At 44.3% G+C, this 21,125-nt stretch overlaps 1 protein-coding gene across 1 annotated transcript in view; it reads left to right on the forward strand.

Annotated features, from left to right (window-relative positions):
• Window positions 1–20,875, forward strand: part of LOC123442076 (protein HASTY 1-like) — a 34,042-nt gene extending 13,167 nt beyond the window's left edge. The window contains exons 25-41 of the mRNA XM_045118187.1: window positions 468–617; window positions 728–808; window positions 8,157–8,273; window positions 8,365–8,454; window positions 8,518–8,613; window positions 8,677–8,736; window positions 8,826–8,894; window positions 8,963–9,049; window positions 11,585–11,683; window positions 11,785–11,859; window positions 11,972–12,052; window positions 12,389–12,469; window positions 12,541–12,630; window positions 12,706–12,780; window positions 12,854–12,895; window positions 12,975–13,040; window positions 20,440–20,875. Coding sequence (XP_044974122.1) covers window positions 468–617; window positions 728–808; window positions 8,157–8,273; window positions 8,365–8,454; window positions 8,518–8,613; window positions 8,677–8,736; window positions 8,826–8,894; window positions 8,963–9,049; window positions 11,585–11,683; window positions 11,785–11,859; window positions 11,972–12,052; window positions 12,389–12,469; window positions 12,541–12,630; window positions 12,706–12,780; window positions 12,854–12,895; window positions 12,975–13,040; window positions 20,440–20,481 — 1,401 coding nt within the window. The 3' untranslated portion in view covers window positions 20,482–20,875. The remainder of the gene's footprint in view (window positions 1–467; window positions 618–727; window positions 809–8,156; window positions 8,274–8,364; window positions 8,455–8,517; window positions 8,614–8,676; window positions 8,737–8,825; window positions 8,895–8,962; window positions 9,050–11,584; window positions 11,684–11,784; window positions 11,860–11,971; window positions 12,053–12,388; window positions 12,470–12,540; window positions 12,631–12,705; window positions 12,781–12,853; window positions 12,896–12,974; window positions 13,041–20,439) is intronic.
• The last annotated feature ends 250 nt before the right edge of the window (window positions 20,876–21,125 follow it).

Consider the following 21,125-nt stretch of genomic DNA (forward strand, 5'->3'; position numbering starts at 1 on the left):
TTGACAGTGACATGCCATGACTGCTTTTGGATCATTGTTATCTAGCTGAGTACTGGTTGCTAATGGACTAATTCTTTTAGATGGTTAGGAGTAAACTGCATTGAATCAAATAGCATATTGACATTTCTTGGTGATTGTTGTGCTTCTAAGTCCAAAATGCATTACATTATTGTTGGCACGAGATGAAATGTAATAATGTCTGAGTGATCACGTGGATAATAATCCATGAGAGCACTGTAGTAACAAAGCAAGTTGGTTGCTGGCCCTTCTGGATTTTCCATTTAGCTCCCTATTGTATGATTGGCCTTAGGTGTGAGATACTTCTGTAAAGGTTAACTTAAATCATGAGCATATAGCTATTTATGTTGCTTTGGTATACTGGCATTAGCCTTTTCTCTTCTAGGCAAAGCTCAGTTCAGTCAAACACTGCTAGTGAATTCTGCTATGATCCGTGTATTTTTTATCAGGTTACTATGATGAATGGGGAAAGGGCAGACATAAAAACCCGTGCGGATGGATTCATTGATTGGTTGAGTAATGAATTGAAGAGTCTCCACTACCGTGCGTCTTTGCCTGCTCCAAATATTTTCCCAAAGCACTCTGTGTGGAATTGGGAGGTGAGTTCTCTTGTTTTTCTTATATTTTATGTCTCACATTCAGAAGTTACTTGGCTTACTTTTAGTGCTTATTTTTCTTCACAATATGTTCCCTTTTATGCTTTGCGCAGTTCAATGAAGAATTTGATAGATATTTTCCTACTTATATGGAAATGCTGCATGAGGTGGATACAATGAATGACTGTCTGGAGGTAAATTTTTGCTCCATCATGTGGTATTCATTTATTAAGCACATACTATCCAATGTTAAATAAAATGCCCAGTTGTGTCTGACCATGTCAAGGAAACATGTTTTCTGGTGTTCGTACGCATGTTCTGTTTGCCTTCTATGAGTACCTTACAGTAATTGTACATCATTGACTTGCCTAGGCATGTACAGATAATTTACAATATTATGTTGTGGAGTTCCACAAATGCCAATAAAATAATTGTTCTCTAAGTCTGTAGGCCTTTTGACCCCAGCTCACAGGATAAACTTTTCATCGTTCATCTAAGGCAAAATCACTTGTATAGGCTATCATAATCAATCAAAGACTAGTATGAAAAAGGTGTGTCTAAAACAAAAAATGTGTGTGAAGATGGCTTGTTCTCTAGTGTTAGGAGAACTTCTATCTGATAGATGTATTTTGCTATAGGCTTGGATTCCTACCAATAAAAAAGATAAAATTCCAGTAGGCACAATTTTGGAATGATGCAAATGCTGGTCTTGATGCTTCTTGAATTGTGTTCTTGTTCGCCATTGATTAGCCTGTGCCACATGATATGTACTCGCTGTTGCCTGCCTTGCCCTTACGGATCTTGATGTTGAAAACGAATTTTGATCGAGGGGCAGTTTGGCTGGAACCAGGGTTATGTTAGTCTACTACATATGATGCGTGTGTTTGGTAGAGTGTGTGAAAGGTGCATGGGTGTTTGGTAGAGTGTATGAAGGGTGCATGGTTCCACACTAGTTTTAACACAAATACACCAGGAACATGCATGAAGAGGGATGTTGAGATGAGCATGCACGAAGAGGGACAACTATGCTGAGTTGAGAATGCAACCAAACACACCCGATATATTTTTTCGCTTCTATTTATTGGATGCATTTGATATCTCAAGTGTTCTATCAATTGTAATGATTTTACTTTACGTTACGAAATTATATATGTGCAATTGCGTTCCTACTTATAAAGATTGGAGTTGGCGGTCGTCCATTCACTCATCTTTCAGTCTTCCTTCTCTCTCAACTCCGACAGGTGCAAACCTACAGACACAGCAGCAACAGACCCCTCCTGAATCCTCTCTCCTTCCGTCATCTTGCATCACCCAGTCACCTCGTGCCGTCTCCCATCTCTAATCCCATTCGTGCCAGCTGCCAAAACACATCTAAGCTACCCTACAACGTTTCCGAGTAAACTAGATTCCATCATGTTTCTTGTGGTTCCATGGCGTCCTACTGTGCCAATCGACATCTAACCGTATGAACAAATGCAAATATCGTCATTTTTTAAACTATAGGAGGCACACAGCTTGTTGCATGCATGTGCTTGCAAGAATCAATATTTTTGGGAGGCAAGGATTCTTTTTTATGGGTATTTTTTTGATATTTTTAGTTTATTTTACTACCTTTTTGAGCTTTTGTTAGGACTGCATTTGCTATTTTCAAAATTCCACAAATTCCTCTAGAGATAGAGCTGGAAAAAACTTGTTGGATTTTTAATACGGTCATTTCAAATTAAAACAAATTCCTCTAGACATAGAGCTGGAAAAAGAAGGGTGGGCCTGGCGCAGTGGTAGTCTCTGCACTTGTGGCCTGAAGGTCCTGGGTTTGAACAAGCCTCCTTCCAGAATTATTAAGCAAGGGTAAGGCTGTCTAGAAATTCCCTTCCCTAGACTGCGTACGCCCTTATAGAGCTGGAAAAAACTTGTTAGATTACTGATAGAACCAGAAAAGCCTTAGGTATTGTTGATCCGGTATGGCCCAGCCCATCAAGTTATCTCTTAGGGCCCAGGCCCATGTAGTGGGACTGACCTAAAAGGAGGCTCCCAGCCATCCCGTTCCCAGAACTAGCCGTCACACACAAAACACAGCTGCTGGAGGTACTCCTCTCTCCCTCCCGTTCCTACATGGTATCAGAGGCCAGGTCCGGCAAGGCCTGACGGACGGCGGCGCTGACCGGCGTGGCTGCGGGGTCCGGTGGGGATCGACGGCGGCCCTGCGCGCTGGAGAGGAGGCGGCTGTGCGTGGGCTGTGCGCGCGCGAGGAGGAGAAGCGGCTGCGCGGGCGACAGGGCGACAGGGCGACGGCTGGTGCTGGTTCCTTCCTGCCCCGGCTCTCTTATCTCTCTCTGTTCTGCTGTGTTTCTGGAGGTGGAAGGGAGAAGGAGAGAGGAGGAAGCGAAAGAAGGGCAGCTGCTGGAGTCTGGGGTTGCGGCTGCTGCTGTTTGCCCGAGAAAGAGGTTGCAGCTGTTGTTGCTGCTGGTGGTGGTGTGCACTACAGGGGAGACCGGGAGCTGGGTGCTGCTGCTAGAGGAGAAGGTGCTGGTGGTGGTCTGTTCCTGGAGCTGCTGCTGTGCTGTTAGTGGAGCTATTGTTGTGCTGTTCCTGCTGCTGTGCATCTGAGTTGCTGTTTTTGCTGCTGTTTGTTGGTTCTGCTGTGGTGCTGCTGGAACACCAAAGATGGCTGAACCAAATGCTCTCGCTGCTGCTTTCGAGAAGCTCGCTAAGATCCTCGCGGAGTCCAACTCCAACTCTGGGGCCATCGTTCCTCGACAGGAAGGGGCTCAGAAGCTCGAAATGTCACCCCTGGACATGAAGCTAGAGGGGGCCACAAATTATTTGAGCTGGTCCAGAAGGGCATTGCTGGCTGTGGAACAGAAGGAACTTGATGGGCACTTGTTGGGTGCGGTTGATGAACTCGGAGACAAGACTACCGCGGAGGGAAAGCGGGGGAAGGTCATAAATTCTATGCTTGTTGGCTGGTTGTTGAACTCAGTGGTGCCCTCCATTGGTCGCTCTGTGCAGGGACTATCCACGTCCGCCGAGATATGGAAGACTCTATCCACCCAATACTCAGGCAAGGGTAATTTCATGCTAATTGCTCAGATTGAGGGGAAGATCAGTCGGCTGCGCCAAGGCGATGACATGTCAGTGATGGCATATGTAGCAGAGCTGCAGGCTTTGTGGGCAGAGCAGGATAACTGTGATCCTCTGGAACTCTATGATGCGGCGTGCATCGAGTCAGGGCGCAAGTGGATTGCACGCAGGCGTGTGCTGAAACTGTTGGAAGGCCTCAGAGGTTGCTTTCATGACAGGGGGGCTTCCCTGTTGCACCAACCTCTCCTGCCAACTATTGAGGAGACTATTGCGGCAATTTCTCAAGAGGAGGTGAGGCTATCTCTTGAGCATGCAAACGTGAAGTTTGTGCCGGCTTCGACATTTGCAGTCACTGAGCGCATGGAGTGGGGAGATCCCAACACATGTCATATTTGTGGGGAGGTAGGTCATTGGAAGAGGGAATGTCCAACTCGTGGTAGAGGCAGGGGATACAACAGAGGGGGCACTGGCAGAGGCAGGTATGCTCGAGGCAGAGGTGGATACCCATGAAACTCAGGGGGGGCAACTTTCTAGGGGCAGAGGTGGCTACTCAGGGGGCAGGGCGCATATGGTAGTTGAAGAGGACACTGGGACGTCACAGGGCAAGGGAGTTGATGAGGCTGCCTATGGAGACTTTGCTCACTTGGCCTCCACTGATGAAGGTAATTCGATGAAGGCATTTCTTACTCCTAATGAGAGTGCTTCAGAGTGGGTCTTAGACTCTGGAGCATCTAAGCATGTTGCGGGTAATTCCTGTGTGTTTGAGTCTTACCATAAGCATGCTCCTACTCACAAGGGCACTATACAAACTGACGATGGTACCAATCAGCCTGTCGTAGGGGTTGGCACAGTCAAATGCACTTCAGCCATCTCCTTATCATCAGTTTTGCATGTGCCAGCTTTTCCTGTCAATTTGGTCTCTTTCAGTGCTCTCATTGATCAAATAGACTGTCGTGTGATCCTTGACAAGTTCGGTTGCTTGATTCAAGAGCGAAAGACGAGCCAGACGGTTGGGACTGGCACCAGGCGTAGGGGGCTCTGGTACATGGACCAGGAGGTGCAACCGGACTTGGTGTGTGCTGCGACCATGGAGGACAAGGAGAAGCAGGCGATGATCCATAATTGTAGAATGGGTCATGTATCTTTTGATAAGATGAGTAGAATCTTTCCGGATGTTATGTGTGGAATAGGCAAGGGCAAGTTGACATGTGATGCTTGCGAATATGCAAAACACACACGAGCCTCATATGTGAGTAAGGGGCTTAGGAGCATATCTCCTTTTATGCTCATTCATTCGGATGTATGGACTAGCCCAGTAGTGTCAATGAATGGAAAGAAGTATTTTGTTACCTTTATTGACTGCTATTCTCGTATGACTTGGATTTACTTGATGCGTCACAAGGATGAGGTGTTTAGCTGTTTTCAGAACTTCCATGCTCTTGTAAAGAACCAGTTTCAGGTGCAGGTCAACGTGCTCAGGACTGACAATGGTACAGAGTATGTGAACAATATTTTTGGGGATTTCATGGCTAACCAAGGGATTCTTCATCAAACTTCATGTCCGGACACCCACCTCAGAATGGAGTGGCCGAAAGGAAGAATCGTCATATTCTTGAGGTTGCTTGGTCATTAATGTTTACCATGAATGTGCCTAAGTTCTTATGGGATGAAGCAGTTATGACAGCCACGTACCTGATCAACCGGACACCTTCCAGGATATTAGGTATGAAATCTCCGTCTGAGTTGCTCATTGGAGATAATAAGTTTGTTGTTTCCCCAAAGTTGTTTGGCAGTACTTGCTTTGTTCATGATCACCGACCATCTGTTGGAAAGCTTGATCCTCGGGCAGTGAAGTGTGTCTTGCTGGGATACTCTTCTAGTCAGCAGGGGTATAAATGTTGGTCTCACTCTGAAAAACGCAGGTTCGTGAGTATGGATGTTACCTTCAGGGAGTCCGAGCCATTCTATGGTACGCCGACTGATCTCAGTCTGCTATTTGCAGAGCTTGACCACCTACATCATGTGCACGATGGTCAAGAGGGGGAGAAGGATGTGTCTCATACTCAGGGTGATTCTGTGGGCAATAACACTGCTAATGATGTGCAAGTTCAGGTCCAACCAATAGTGGGAACAATTCCGGTTAGTACTCTCACTGATGATGATGTGCAGGTTCATGTCGAGCCAACCGTCGATACACTTAAGATTGGTGCTCTTCGGGTTCCTGTTCGGGATCGATGGCAGACGAACACCCTAGTGTACTCTCGACGGCAACCACACGTGCAAGGGGAGCAGCAAGGCAGTGAGGCAAGAGTGCAGGGGGAGCAACAAGGCAATGAGGCAAGAGTGCAAGGGGAGCAGCAAGGCAATGAGGCAAGAGTGCAGGGGGAGCAGCAAGATAGTGAGACGAGCTCATCTGACACAGTGGAGCTGCCCATTGCATTGCGAAAGGCTACACGTGAAGCGGCAAGAAAGGTTTGTAGCAAGGAAGGCTCTACTGAAGGATGATGCTTGTGATGATCTTGATATTGGCAATTTTGTGTCTTATAAGGCTTTGTCACCCACATATAAGGCGTTTGTTGCCTCCCTTCAAACTGTGTCAATTTCAAAGGATTGGAAGGCTGCAAAGCAAGATCCGAGGTGGCGTGAAGCGATGATAGAAGAGTTGGAAGCACTAAGGAAAAACAAGACATGGGTGCTAACCACATTGCCGACAGAAAAGAAAGAAGTGAGTTGTAAGTGGATCTATACAGTGAAGCAGAATCCTGAAGGGAAGGTGGAACGGTATAAGGCCAGATTGGTCGCTAGAGGATATAGTCAAACTTATGGAGTTGACTATGATGAGACGTTTGCTCCCGTGGCAAAGATGAACACAGTAAGGATATTGGTCTCCTGTCCTGCAAACTTTGGGTGGAATTTGCATCAATTAGATGTCAAAGAATGCCTTCTTGCATTGTGAGTTGCAAGAAGTGTACATGGAAATACCACCAGGTTTTGGTACTTCAGAGACTACGGGGAAGGTATGCAGGCTGAAGAAATCCTTGTATGGACTGAAGCAATCACCAAGGGCCTGGTTTGATAGGTTCAGACGTGCTGTCCTGGCATGGGGTATGGTCAGTGTAATGGTGACCACACGATGTTCTACAAGCACTCTGATCGGAAGATCACCATTCTTGCTGTTTATGTGGATGACATTATCATCACTGGAGATGATGAGGAGGAAATAGAGAGATTGAAGGGTTGTTTGAGCAAGGAGTTTGAGGTAAAGGATTTGGGTAACCTAAAATACTTTCTTGGCATTGAAGTGGCTCGGATAGAGAAGGGAATCTCTTTGTGCCAACGAAAATACACCTTGGATCTCTTGAGTGACGTGGGCATGATGGGATGTCGTACTGCCCCTACTCCGATTGAACAAAATCACCAAGTGATAGCACAATCAGGAGAGCTAGTGAATAAGGAAGAGTATCAGAAACTGGTTGGAAGGTTGTTGTACTTGTGTCATACCAGACCTGACATTACGTATGCTACGGGGGTGGTGAGCAGATACATGCGTGAACCAAGGAGTGGGCATCTTGATATTGTGCACAGAATCCTGAGATACTTGAAGGGGACTCCGGGTAAAGGGTTGTGGTTTGGGAAGAGTGGACATCTTGAGGTGGATGGCTATAGTGACTTTGACTTGGCCAGTTGTCAAGATGATATAAGATCAACTTCTGGTTACTGCGTGTTTGTGGGAGGAAATTTGGTATCATGGAGAAGCAAGAAACAGCCGGTTGTGTCTAGATCAACAGCAGAAGCTGAGTATAGAGCATTATCTCAAGGGTTGTGTGAGATGCTCTGGGTGAAGTACCTACTGAGTGAGTTGAAACTTCTGAGGAAGGGGCCCTTGAAGGTGTGGTGTGACAATCAGTCAGCTATAGCCATCGCTAATAACCCAGTTCAACATGATAGGACAAAGCATGTGGAAATTGATCGGTTCTTCATTAAGGAGTAGCTTGATGCCGGGGTCATCAGCCTTACTCATGTCAGTTCTGGGCAGCAGTTTACAGATTGTTTGACAAAGGGTCTGGGAACAAAGGATTGTAACTTGGCATGTGACAAGATGAGAATGATAGATATCTACCACCCATCTTGAGGGGGAGTGTTGAACCGGTATGGCCCAGCCCATCAAGTTATCTCTTAGGGCCTAGGCCCATGTAGTGGGACTGACATAAAAGGAGGCTCCCAGCCATCCCGTTCCCAGAACTAGCCGCCACACACAAAACACAGCTGCTGGAGGTACTCCTCTCTCCCTCCCGTTCCTACAGGTATTACCTTCTGGAGTTGCCTTCAAAAGCTTTGTTTTGTACGGTACAACATAACTTTATTGGGGATTAATTTAAGAACACTACAATTTTTTATGACTTTATATTTTGTTAATAAAACTGTAGCTCTGTAAGTTGCACCAATGAACTAATTTTGCAGCATAAATATTTAAATGGGGATGCTCTTCTTGAGAGATTGAACCCAGAGTTTAAGGCAAAGTATGCCATTAACAGCTTGCAACATCCTTATTTGCAAATCATGTCCCGTATGCTACCGGTGAGTACTGTATTCTTGATAACCTTCAGCTTGCAATATGCACGTGCATTTTATCCCTGTTTGATGTTAGTTTATTTTGTTGTTTTTTAAGAGAAAGGAGCGTGATGTATGCTGTCGGCGACGTACTGATGAGATCTACAAATTTTTGGTCCAACTTATCAATCTGAAACCTTACATTAAGGTATTTGACCTGGTTCTTACTTTTCTGTAACAGGGACATCCCTAACTTGTCTATCATTTACAGCAAAATGATTGTCCGGATGATGTTATGGATCGTCTTGAGGAAAGCTGTCATCCACAATCTGACCTTTGGGAAGTTTATGCACTAAGGGCAGTTGATGTAAGTATTAGTTTACTCTGTAATTTATTTGACGGAAGGTTGGACTGACTATCTCTCTTGTAGATTTTCCTTGATTGGTTGTTGGTTTTCTGGGAGCCTCAGTTTCATCCCTTGATACGTGAGGTTATTATGTTGTCTTGAAGTTGTTTCATATGTATCCTACCTTTTTTTTTCCGCCTATGTTGCAAGCTAAATAAAGTAACATTTTCTAGCACCACAACCACAAGGAGCTACTGCTAACAAGTGCCCGTGAGTTAGCTGAAGGGTGTGCAGTTTTTCAGGTTTGTGCATTAATTTTCTTTTTTGGGAGGCATGGCCAGAACTTTATTAATCTAGTTCCTTCTCACAGCCACTAAAACCTGACCCTGCTGATTTCTTGGCGCATTTGCGGCCATATGCATCGGTATACATCAAGACAAGGAAGGAACAGTCTGGGGTACGCCATTACTATTTTTAATTGTATTTCCCCATCCCCAAAGTTGTATTCATGCATATTTTAAATCCAAACTGTGCTATGTGCACTGATATTCTAATGGATTAGGCTATTGCTGACGAGATGGTCAGATGGTACATTAAACGTGTCATGGGACTACTAGAACTGTGTAACACAATTATGTACTCCCTCCGTGCTTGAAAAGAAGGCTTACAAATTTTGATTGAAGTCCAGCAGTGTCAGGCTTCACCAAGTTTATACAAAAACTATCAACAACTACAATACCAAATTAGTATAACTGAATGTACAATAAAATTATGCTTTCATATTATACCTATCTAGTATTGTTGTTGATAGTTTCTCCTACAAACTCAATTCAAACTTTGCGCCTTTAGGCAAAACTTGTATGTCTTCTTTTCAAGCATGGAGGGAGTACCTATTAAGCTAGTAACCGAGGGGCTGTTTTTTTGAACTGAGGACTGTTACATGCAAGTATAGGGCTATAAGCATAGCTATCGTATAACTTTTGGTGTGCACATGCTCATATGTGGAAGATATATTTATATCTAAAACTAGCACATGATGTGAATGCATGCAATTGTTGAATCTGTGTGAAGAGAACTATGAGTTCTCTTTTGTTATGTATATGTTATAGTACATCAGTAGACTTGTTGGTTCAACTTCTTATACACTTCTCCCAGCGGACAAGCTTTGATTGTTTAAATGGTTGGATATACTTATAAGATTTTATTGTTGGAGGATTAACCTGCGTGGACTTAGTGAAGTCCGGCATAAGTTACTTCATTGGAATATAGTATATCACCAACAGAGATGGAGGAATGCCAGAGTTGTTAATTTGCCTGTTGGTGTCTTCTAGCATCGGTGTTACAGGGTTACTTGTATGGTGTCCTGACAAAATATAAGTATTATTCTAGGCAAAGAAGCCAGAGAAAACAACCTAGTCCAATTTTTCTGCCAAAAGTGAGTTTCAGGACCCTTCACAAAATTATACATTAGCTGTTAGTTAAGCTCTGAAATCTGTTTCAGTAAACTCAGTTTATGCTCCGTTTGAGGTTTAACTTTGAGTGCTGAACGGAGGTGCAAGCTTACAAAGGTTACTGCCTTAAGCTTAGGGTTGTTTTGTTGGGCTTAGTTTTGGCTTATAAGCCACAAGAACACATATTTATAAGCTTGCCTTTTTTCTTCTTCTCGAACGATACAGGGGGAGCTGCGTGTCATTTCAGAAAGGAATAAAGTACACAAAGGAGAGGCTGACAGGCTTGCTCCCAGAACACACGCAAAAAACAGTTGCGCCACACACAGAAGAACAGTGACCACTACCACACACTACCCCAGGGTGGGCTAAGTATCCAGGATACGCGACCACTGGAGCAATTTGTGGAGTGCTGAAGCTCCAGCAAAGCACCGCAAACGACTTGCACTAGCCACCACTTGTAAAACCATAGGAATACTGGGTTTGCTCCCTCAGCACACAAGCATTCCTGTGCTTCCATAATTCCCAGGCAACCAGAATGATGAGGGACTTGAGACCTTTCCTCATCTCTTTAGGAGCCCTCTTGATAACACCGCACAACCACCTGGAGAAAGAAGTTGCGCCAGGTTAGGGGGCAGTAGCTGACATACCAACTCTTGGAGGACCAGCATCCAGACTTGCCATGAGAACAGACAAGAAACCAGGATGTGCTGAAATTTCTTCTTCTTCCTGATCACACAAAGGTTAAGCAGGAGAGTGCGGCAGCCCACACTTAGATAACCAATCAGCTGCCCAGCAGCGTTTCTTGACAGCCAACCAGATGAAAAATCGAAGCAACAGAGCCCAAGATTTCCAGATCCTTTTCCAGGGCGCAAACTCGATGTGGATCCCAGAGAGCAAGAATCATAGGCTGACTTACTGGTATATGAGCCTGATTGAGTTAAGGCACCGTTTGTGCTGATTCGGCACATCATGGTGTAAGACAAGGTTGTCAACCAATTCCCATATTTGAAGATATTCGACAATGACTTGCACAATTAGTGCTCCCTTAATGTCAGCCACCCATCTTTGGTTGGTATGAGCTTGAGCCAGCGTCACCGATTAATGTCTCATTTGGGAATTAAAGAGAACAAATTAGGAGCCAACTCCGCCACTGTTCTACCTTGCAACCAGCAGTTAGACCAGAACTTGGTCGTCTCACCATTGTCGATAATGGATTCAACAGCCACTCGCCCACTCTAAATAAGGCCAGGGTGTCATATGGAGTATAATTCTCTTGAAATTCAGTTGCAAAAATAATGTGTTCTTGCTTTTCGACCTACTCCTGCATTCTCTAGCCTATCATTTGTCCCTTTAAAATACAACTCAATGGAAACCTATAGTTTCAAAAATGGTAATCTATATATTCTTTTATTCAGCCTTATATTCTGTACCTATATTGTTGTTACCATCTCAGGACTACTAATTTTGACTTGTTGGTGCTTTAGCTCTTTTAACTTGGTCACTTTCTAGTCTGTACTAACTTGTGAGGTCCTTTTTTCCAGTATTATACAGCTAAAAAACAAGTACGTCTGCATGAAGAGTTCGATAATTATTTGGCTACATGCACATGGGATCATGCTATTGACTTCCATTCTTTCATGGTAGAACATCATTTTCTGTTCTTGGAAACGTTCCACTGTATAGCTCCACACATCTATCTGTTATTTCCTTTATGCATTGTTTGTATGCTCACTTTTTTCAGGAAAGTGCTCGTAGAGATGATGAGGATGCTCAGTTTGCAGAACTGGATGCCGATCTTGCCAAAATGTCCTTTGAGGTACTTGTTAATTCGCATGAATTCCTTGATCGATTTTACACTCTTCTACTTCTGTTTTTGATGATTTATGTTACAAATTATTCTCCTACACACTTTTACTCTTTTATTATAGCGAAAGGCCAAAATTGTTAAGCGGGGACACGAAATGAACTCTTACACTCAAAAGTTGAGAGATCTCCTTCTTAATGATAAGGTATGGAAACCTGTTCCGCATTTTCAACTTAACTTTTCAGCGAGGTTTGGTGTAGTCTTCTCTCCCTGGCGATGCTTGTCCTTTGCCATGGAGGGCTCTGCTTCTCAATAATAATTTAATGCAATTCTTCTAGGATAAAAAAACTTCAGACTTTGCACATCATGCTGAATTTCCTGTTTGTTTTGTTTCCCAAGACAAGATTTCCGTACTAATTTTGAATATCTTGACTATCCAATAATTTGTTTTGGTGCAAAATCCTCAATTGAACTATGGATTAACATTGATCTCTTGTGATTATGCTCATTTCAACCATGTATTCACATTGGAAACTTCCAGGTAAAAGATCAACTTGCAAGTTTGATGGATCTGCTGGATGAAGAAGGCTTTTTCAGCACTGATGATTCTTCTATTGATTGGGTACTTCTCTTATTCATAACTGTTATATTTAATTCCATATTTCATAGTGACCATGTTTTTTTCCTTTGAAGGCTAAGGAATCGTTTACGAAATTGGTGGAGAAATTTAATGATTTAACTGAGAATTGCTTTGATGGATGCTATGCAATCCAAGGAATAATGGTATACTTCTTTTGCTATCTAAATTGTCTCATATGCCATGGTTGATTAGGCTCGATTCTTTTTCTCGAATATCAGGATCTTCAAAAATTCTTACCAAGAAAAGATGATACATGTCATGACACTGTTCAAATGGCAGACCTCCTCCTAAAGGTCAACTTATAACTCATTTGTTCATGGTAATTTTCCTTCAGTTAAATATACATTCATCGGCAACTTTTGACAGGTTGATCATGCAAACAAGGTGTGGAAGGGAAATCTTGAGCATGTATGTTGAAGTATATATATCTTGCTGTAACTTTGGGACTATTGTGTTGTTGTGTTCACTATTTGGTTTGCTTCTTCAGTTTTGGAGGGACACAAGGCATTATGAACATGGATACTACAACATGCTTAGACAACCTCTTGAGGAGGTGAGTGTTTTTTGAATCCTCATGCACTGTACTGGAAAATTTGTTGTATGAAACCCCTCCATTCCTAAATGCTCCCTCCGTCCCAAAATAAGTGTCTCAAGTTTAGTACAACTTTATACTAGAGCTAGTATAAAGTTGAGACATTTATTTTGGGACAGTACAAGAGATTTCACTAGGAGATCACATACGGAACAAAATGAATGAATCTACACTTTAAAATATGTTTATATACATCCGTATGTAGTCTTCTAGTGGAACCTCTAAAAAGACTTGTATTTAGAAACGGAGGGAGTATAACTGTACCGCATAAGCTGCCACATAATGAACCTGTTCCCACGTTGCAGCCACTCCTATCTTTAGCTCTGCCCTCCCTTGATCTCTTCTCCACTGCTTCACATATCCAAAACTGCCTCATTGTTGTTGGCTTGCCACCATTAGCGACCTGACTCCGCTTCATGCCACACCACCCAACTTTTTTTTTGTCATTTGTTTGCTTTGTTCTCATAACTACATATTAAGCAGGATTGGCAGATCCAGAGTATATCGTTATACTAATCTTGCTGCGTCTTAATATGCCAAAACTTTAAACCCACAGAAATACAGAATTAGGGTTCATACGAACATCATATAATTCAGAATGCAGTTCAAAGCCTCCAACCAGTATTTAAATAATAGAATTAGGGTTCATACAAACATCATATCATTGGGGAGGCAGTCCAAATCCTCCAACCAGTATCTAGATAAATCTGAGATTCTTCCACTAGAAAACAGAGACACGAGCAGTAAACTGGATCATGAACATCTAAAAAATAAGTCGTGAATTCAGGAATGTCGCTGGCTGCTGTTACAGTATATGTGAATTGTATTAGCCCTTTCCATCAGTTCGGACTTTTGGTTGCATTGGCTATGCATGAAGGTTAACATGGTATCCGAAGTTAAGGTCTTGAGTTCAAGTCTTGACTTTCGCAATTTATTAAAAATTGTTGGTAGCCCTCCTTTGTGTCCATGTAGAGGCCTCTTGAGTCATACATAATGTAGGAACGGGAGGGAGAGAGGAGTACGGGAGGGAGAGAGGAGTACCTCCAGCAGCTGTGTTTTTTGTGTGTGGCGGCTGAGCTAGTAACGGGATGGCTGGGAGCATCCTTTTTAGGTCAGTCCCACTACATGGGCCTGGGCCCTAAGAGATAACTTGTATGGGCTGGGCCATACCGGTTCAGCACTCCCCCTCAAGATGGGTGGTAGATATCTATCATTCCCATCTTGTCACATGCCAAGTTACAATCCTTTGTTCCCAGACCCTTTGTCAAACAATCTGCAAACTGCTGCCCAGAACTGACATGAGTAAGACTGATGACCCCGGCATCAAGCTTCTCCTTAATGAAGAACCGATCAATTTCCACATGCTTTGTCCTATCATGTTGAACTGGGTTATTAGCGATGGCTATAGCTGACTGATTGTCACACCACACCTTCAAGGGCCCCTTCCTCAGAAGTTTCAACTCGCTCAGTAGGTACTTCACCCAGAGCATCTCACACAACCCTTGAGATAATGCTCTATACTCAGCTTCTGCTGTTGATCTAGACACAACCGGCTGTTTCTTGCTTCTCCATGATACCAAATTTCCTCCCACAAACACGCAGTAACCAGAAGTTGATCTTCTATCATCTTGACAACTGGCCCAGTCAGAGTCACTATAGCCATCCACCTCAAGATGTCCACTCTTCTCAAACCACAACCCTTTACCTGGAGTCCCCTTCAAGTATCTCAGGATTCTGTGCACAATATCAAGATGCCCACTCCTTGGTTCATGCATGTATCTGCTCACCACCCCCGTAGCATACGTAATGTCAGGCCTGGTATGACACAAGTACAACAACCTTCCAACCAGTTTCTGATACTCTTCCTTATTCACTAGCTCTCCTGATTGTGCTGTCACTTGGTGATTTTGTTCAATCGGAGTAGGGGCAGTACGACATCCCATCATGCCCACGTCACTCAAGAGATCCAAGGTGTATTTTCGTTGGCGCAAAGAGATTCCCTTCTCTGTCCGAGCCACTTCAATGCCAAGAAAGTATTTTAGGTTACCCAAATCCTTTACCTCAAACTCCTTGCTCAAACAACCCTTCAATCTCTCTATTTCCTCATCATCTCCAGTGATGATAATGTCATCCACATAAACATCAAGAATGGTGATCTTCCGATCAGAGTGCTTGTAGAACATCGTGTGGTCACCGTTACACTGACCATACCCCATACCACGGACAGCACGTCTGAACCTATCAAACCAGGCCCTTGGTGATTGCTTCAGTCCATACAAGGATTTCTTCAGCCTGCATACCTTCCCCGTAGTCTCTGAAGTACCCAAACCTGGTGGTATTTCCATGTACACTTCTTCTTGCAACTCACCATGCAAGTAGGCATTCTTGACATCTAATTGATGCAACTTCCACCCAAAGTTTGCAGCACAGGAGACCAATATCCTTATTGTGTTCATCTTTGCCACGGGAGCAAACGTCTCATCATAGTCAATTCCATAAGTTTGACTATATCCTCTGGCGACCAATCTGGCCTTATACCGTTCCACCTTCCCTTCAGGATTCTGCTTCACTGTATAGATCCACTTACAACTCACTGCTTTCTTTTCTGCCGGCAATGTGGTTAGCACCCATGTCTTGTTTTTCCTTAGTGCTTCCAACTCTTCTATCATCGCTTCATGCCACCTCGGATCTTGCTTTGCAGCCTTCCAATCCTTTGGAATTGACACAGTTTGAAGGGAGGCAACAAACGCCTTATATGTGGGTGACAAAGCCTTATAAGACACAAAATTGCCAATATCAAGATCATCACAAGCATCATCCTTCGGTAGAGCCTTTCTTGCTACTTCACCCTTTCTTGCTGCTTCACGTGTAGCCTTTCGCAATGCAATGGGCAACTCCACTGTGTCAGATGAGCTCGTCTCACTATCTTGCTGCTTCCCCTGCACTCTTGCCTCATTGCCTTGCTGCTCCCCTTGCACTCTTGCCTCATTTCCTTGTTGCTCCCCCTGCACTCTTGCCTCACTGCCTTGCTGCTCCCCTTGCACTCTTGCCTCACTGCCTTGTTGCTCCCCTTGCACGTGTGGTTGCCGTCGAGAGTACACTAGGGTGTTCGTCTGCCATCGATCTCGAACAGGAACCCGAAGAGCACCAATCTTAAGTGTATCGACGGTTGGTTCGACAGGAACCTGCACATCATCATCAGTGAGAGTACTAATCGGAATTGTTCCTACTATTGGTTGGACCTGAACTTGCACATCATTAGCAGTGTTATTGCCCACAGAATCACCCTGAGTATGAGACACATCCTTCTCCCCCTCTTGACCATCGTGCACATGATGTAGGTGGTCAAGCTCTGCAAATAGCAGACTGAGATCAGTCGGCGTACCATAGAATGGCTCGGACTCCCTGAAGGTAACATCCATACTCACGAACCTGCGTTTTTCAGAGGGAGACCAACATTTATACCCCTGCTGACTAGAAGAGTATCCCAGCAAGACACACTTCACTGCCCGAGGATCAAGCTTTCCAACAGATGGTCGGTGATCACGAACAAAGCAAGTACTGCCAAACAACTTTGGGGAAACAACAAACTTATTATCTCCAATGAGCAACTCAGACGGAGATTTCATAGCTAATATCCTGGAAGGTGTCCGGTTGATCAGGTACGTGGCTGCCATAACTGCTTCATCCCATAAGAACTTAGGCACATTCATGGTAAACATTAATGACCGAGCAACCTCAAGAATATGATGATTCTTCCTTTCGGCCACTCCATTCTGAGGTGGGGTGTCCGGACATGAAGTTTGATGAAGAATTCCTTGGTTAGCCATGAAATCCCCAAAAATATTGTTCACATACTCTGTACCATTGTCAGTCCTGAGCACGTTGACCTGCACCTGAAACTGGTTCTTTACAAGAGCATGGAAGTTCTGAAAACAGCTAAACACCTCATCCTTGTGACGCATCAAGTAAATCCAAGTCATACGAGAATAGCAGTCAATAAAGGTAACAAAATACTTCTTTCCATTCATTGACACTACTGGGCTAGTCCATACATCGGAATGAATGAGCATAAAAGGAGATATGCTCCTAAGCCCCTTACTCACATATGAGGCTCGTGTGTGTTTTGCATATTCGCAAGCATCACATGTCAACTTGCCCTTGCCTATTCCACACATAACATCCGGAAAGATTCTACTCATCTTATCAAAAGATACATGACCCATTCTACAATGATGGATCATCGCCTGCTTCTCCTTGTCCTCCATGGTCGCAGCACACACCAAGTCCGGTTGCACCTCCTGGTCCATGTACCAGAGCCCCTTACGCCTGGTGCCAGTTCCAACCGTCTGGCTCGTCTTTCGCTCTTGAATCAAGCAACCGAACTTGTCAAGGATCACACGACAGTCTATTTGATCAATGAGAGCACCGAAAGAGACCAAATTGACAGGAAAAGCTGGCACATGCAAAACTGATGATAAGGAGATGGCTGAAGTGCATTTGACTGTGCCAACCCCTACGACAGGCTGATTGGTACCATCGTCAGTTTGTATAGTGCCCTTGTGAGTAGGAGCATGCTTATGGTAAGACTCAAACACACAGGAATTACCCGCAACATGCTTAGATGCTCCAGAGTCTAAGACCCACTCTGAAGCACTCTCATTAGGAGTAAGAAATGCCTTCATCGAATTACCTTCATCAGTGGAGGCCAAGTGAGCAAAGTCTCCATAGGCAGCCTCATCAACTCCCTTGCCCTGTGACGTCCCAGTGTCCTCTTCAACTACCATATGCGCCCTGCCCCCTGAGTAGCCACCTCTGCCTCTAGAAAGTTGCCCCCCTGAGTTTCATGGGTATCCACCTCTGCCTCGAGCATACCTGCCTCTGCCAGTGCCCCCTCTGTTGTATCCCGTGCCTCTACCACGAGTTGGACATTCCCTCTTCCAATGACCTACCTCCCCACAAATATGACATGTGTTGGGATCTCCCCACTCCATGAGCTTCTCGAAAGCAGCAGCGAGAGCATTTGGTTCAGCCATCTTTGGTGTTCTAGCAGCACCACAGCCTCACTTCTCCACAGCAGAACCAACACACAACAGCAAAAACAGCAACTCAGATGCACAACAGTAGGAACAGCACAACAATAGCTCCACTAACAGCACAGCAGCAGCTCCAGGAACAGACCACCACCAGCACCTTCTCCTCTAGCAGCAGCACCCAGCTCCCGGTCTCCCCTGTAGTGCACACCACCACCACCAGCTGCAACCTCCTTCTCGGGCAAACAGCAGCAGCCGCAACCCCAGACTCCAGCAGCTGCCCTTCTTTCGCTTCCTCCTCTCTCCTTCTCCCTTCCACCTCCAGAAACACAGCAGAACAAAGAGAGATAAGAGAGCCGGGGCAGGAAGGAACCAGCACCAGCCGTCGCCCTGTCGCCCGCGCAGCCGCTTCTCCTCCTCGCGCGCGCACAGCCCACGCACAGCCGCCTCCTCTCCAGCGCGCAGGGCCGCCGTCGATCCCCACCGGACCCCGCAGCCACGCCGGCCGGCGCCGCCGTCCGTCAGGCCTTGCCGGACCTGGCCTCTGATACCATGTAGGAACGGGAGGGAGAGAGGAGTACGGGAGGGAGAGAGGAGTACCTCCAGCAGCTGTGTTTTTTGTGTGTGGCGGCTGAGCTAGTAACGGGATGGCTGGGAGCATCCTTTTTAGGTCAGTCCCACTACATGGGCCTGGGCCCTAAGAGATAACTTGTATGGGCTGGGCCATACCGGTTCAACACATAAGTTTCGTGCGTCGTCGCTCTCTTCTGGTTGTACGTGTTGACTTGTCTTCCCGTCACACGTGAGAGGGGGTATTACAGTATATGTGGATTGTACTAGCGCTTTTCATCAGTTCGGAATTTTGGTTGCGTTGGCTAGTACATGAAGCTTAAGAGCTGCGAGATGCCCCGAGCGAGCACGTGGAGCAATGAAGGTCAGTGTGTCTGTGCTTGGAGTTCGACAACTGTGGGCTGCACAAGGTTGCGTGTTGTTGTTGGGCTCAAGCGTGTGGCTACTGTGTATTTGCATTATACTTTGGAGAGGTCTTCAAATCACACGGCTGATATCTTGGGATGCATCGGCTACCCACACCATCGTTAGATCGCCTAACCACGACTTAATGATTTCTCTTCCGTGTGCTTGTCCCTATACATCGTTCCTTTGTCTGACTTTTTGCAACTGTGGTCCCTTGTGTCCTATAGCTGATTCTTTTGGGACGTGGAGTATCTGGAGTATCTGCTCCCGAGCTCATTTGAGCTCGGGTGAACAGTAAAATCGGAAAAATATTCAAAAAATGTTTAAAAAATTCTGAATTTTTTTTGAGACCAACTTTGACAAAAGTTCTAAGTGCATGCAAAAATTTGGCATGAACTAACATTTCTACAAGGCGTGGCAAAATAAACAAAATGGATGCTCTGAAAATGCGCATTTTCAGAGTGTCTATTTTGTTTATTTTTCCACGCCGTGTAGAAATGTTAGTTCATGCCAAATTTTTGCATGCACTTAGAACTTTTGTCAAAGTTGGTCTAAAAAAATTCAGAATTTTTTGAACATTTTTTGATTTTTTTTCGATTTTACTGTTCACCTGAGCTCAAATGAGCTCGGGAGCAGAAAGGCACTTTCGATTCTTTTGCATGCTTTTGACCTCCACCGCTCCACATCCTGCTCCCTCCATTCCAATGAATAAGGGGCGCACACATTTCAAAATTGAACTTTGACCATAAATTAGAACAACCCAATGTGGTTCCTTCATCTTATAGTCTTGTTTTAGGATGATCACATGCTTTGTCAATAACTTGCGTGTTGTGAAATGATGTTAAATCATCAACATACATTGAGATATTGCAAAATCTGAAATGATATTAAATCATCAACATACATTGAGATATTGCAAAATCCTGTCGAGGATTCTTGATGAACATACATGGGCAATTATTATTATAGGGAGTGTCTGTTTGTATAAGAACTCAGTAAGTCGGTTGGGCCAGATATAAAGTGACCTAAAGAGTTTAGATAACATATGTTGTGATTCGCGTTTGGGTTCAGCATGAGGAACGTATATGACTTGATCAGGTGACATAAAGATATGTGGTCACTGACATGTGCTAATTAAATCCTAGCACAATCTACTTCTTGTGGGTAAGTAGTGTGAGGCACTCGTGCTGTAGGAGGGTGTACTGGTGGTGATTGTTAAGCTTCATGCACTAGCCAACGCAATCATATTTTCTTGTTGAATCCTGACATTGCCAGAGTTATGCTCTGTCGAGTTATACAAATTATTGTTCTTCATCTGTTTTTTATTTATTTGAACTGTACCTTTTGTACAGGTGTTTAAATCAAGCGAGTTTGTAGCAATGGGACCCACATAATAGGATCACATCAATTGCAGATATCACATTCTGGGGAAATCAGATCGAGCAACACAAGCTCAGGGCAGAAGATGCTAGCAATTTTCATGGCACACCCTTTTTAGCTATTTGTTCCTTTAGAGCATCTTTTTCATGTGGTGTTTAACATGCCGCACTGGGGATGGATTGAATTATGTGAAAAGTTGTGTTGCTGGACAATCACCTAATAACTCAGTGTTGTGTTCGCACGGATGCCTTTGGATCTTTATTAGTATTAGTAATAGAGTTAGCTTTCTTCATCTTACACAATTTCTCTTTCTTTTTCTTATAGTTGTACACATAGCTTGAAGAACAATCTTATATTATGGGACAGAGGGGGTATATATTAATTATATGACCAACTTTCTATGTGTCACATAAACATCCAAATAAGCAGCAGAAGTGAGATGGGGGAAAAGAGGTCTGAAATGAAAAGTGAATACGATTTATGTATTGGTTCTGCTAAAATGCTGGTACTCTATTCCATAAGAGTGGAATAGGAAATTAAGATGGAGCAATATTCAAAATTCTACTAACCCACACGTATGCGTGTCTTAGAAGTTAGTGATAGAGGAGTTAGTTGTATCTGTATTTCATCCACGGTCTTGATTGTGTACCATTGGATA

The sequence above is a fragment of the Hordeum vulgare genome, chromosome 3H (genome assembly GCF_904849725.1).
Source record: "Hordeum vulgare subsp. vulgare chromosome 3H, MorexV3_pseudomolecules_assembly, whole genome shotgun sequence".
Lineage (NCBI taxonomy): Eukaryota > Viridiplantae > Streptophyta > Magnoliopsida > Poales > Poaceae > Hordeum > Hordeum vulgare.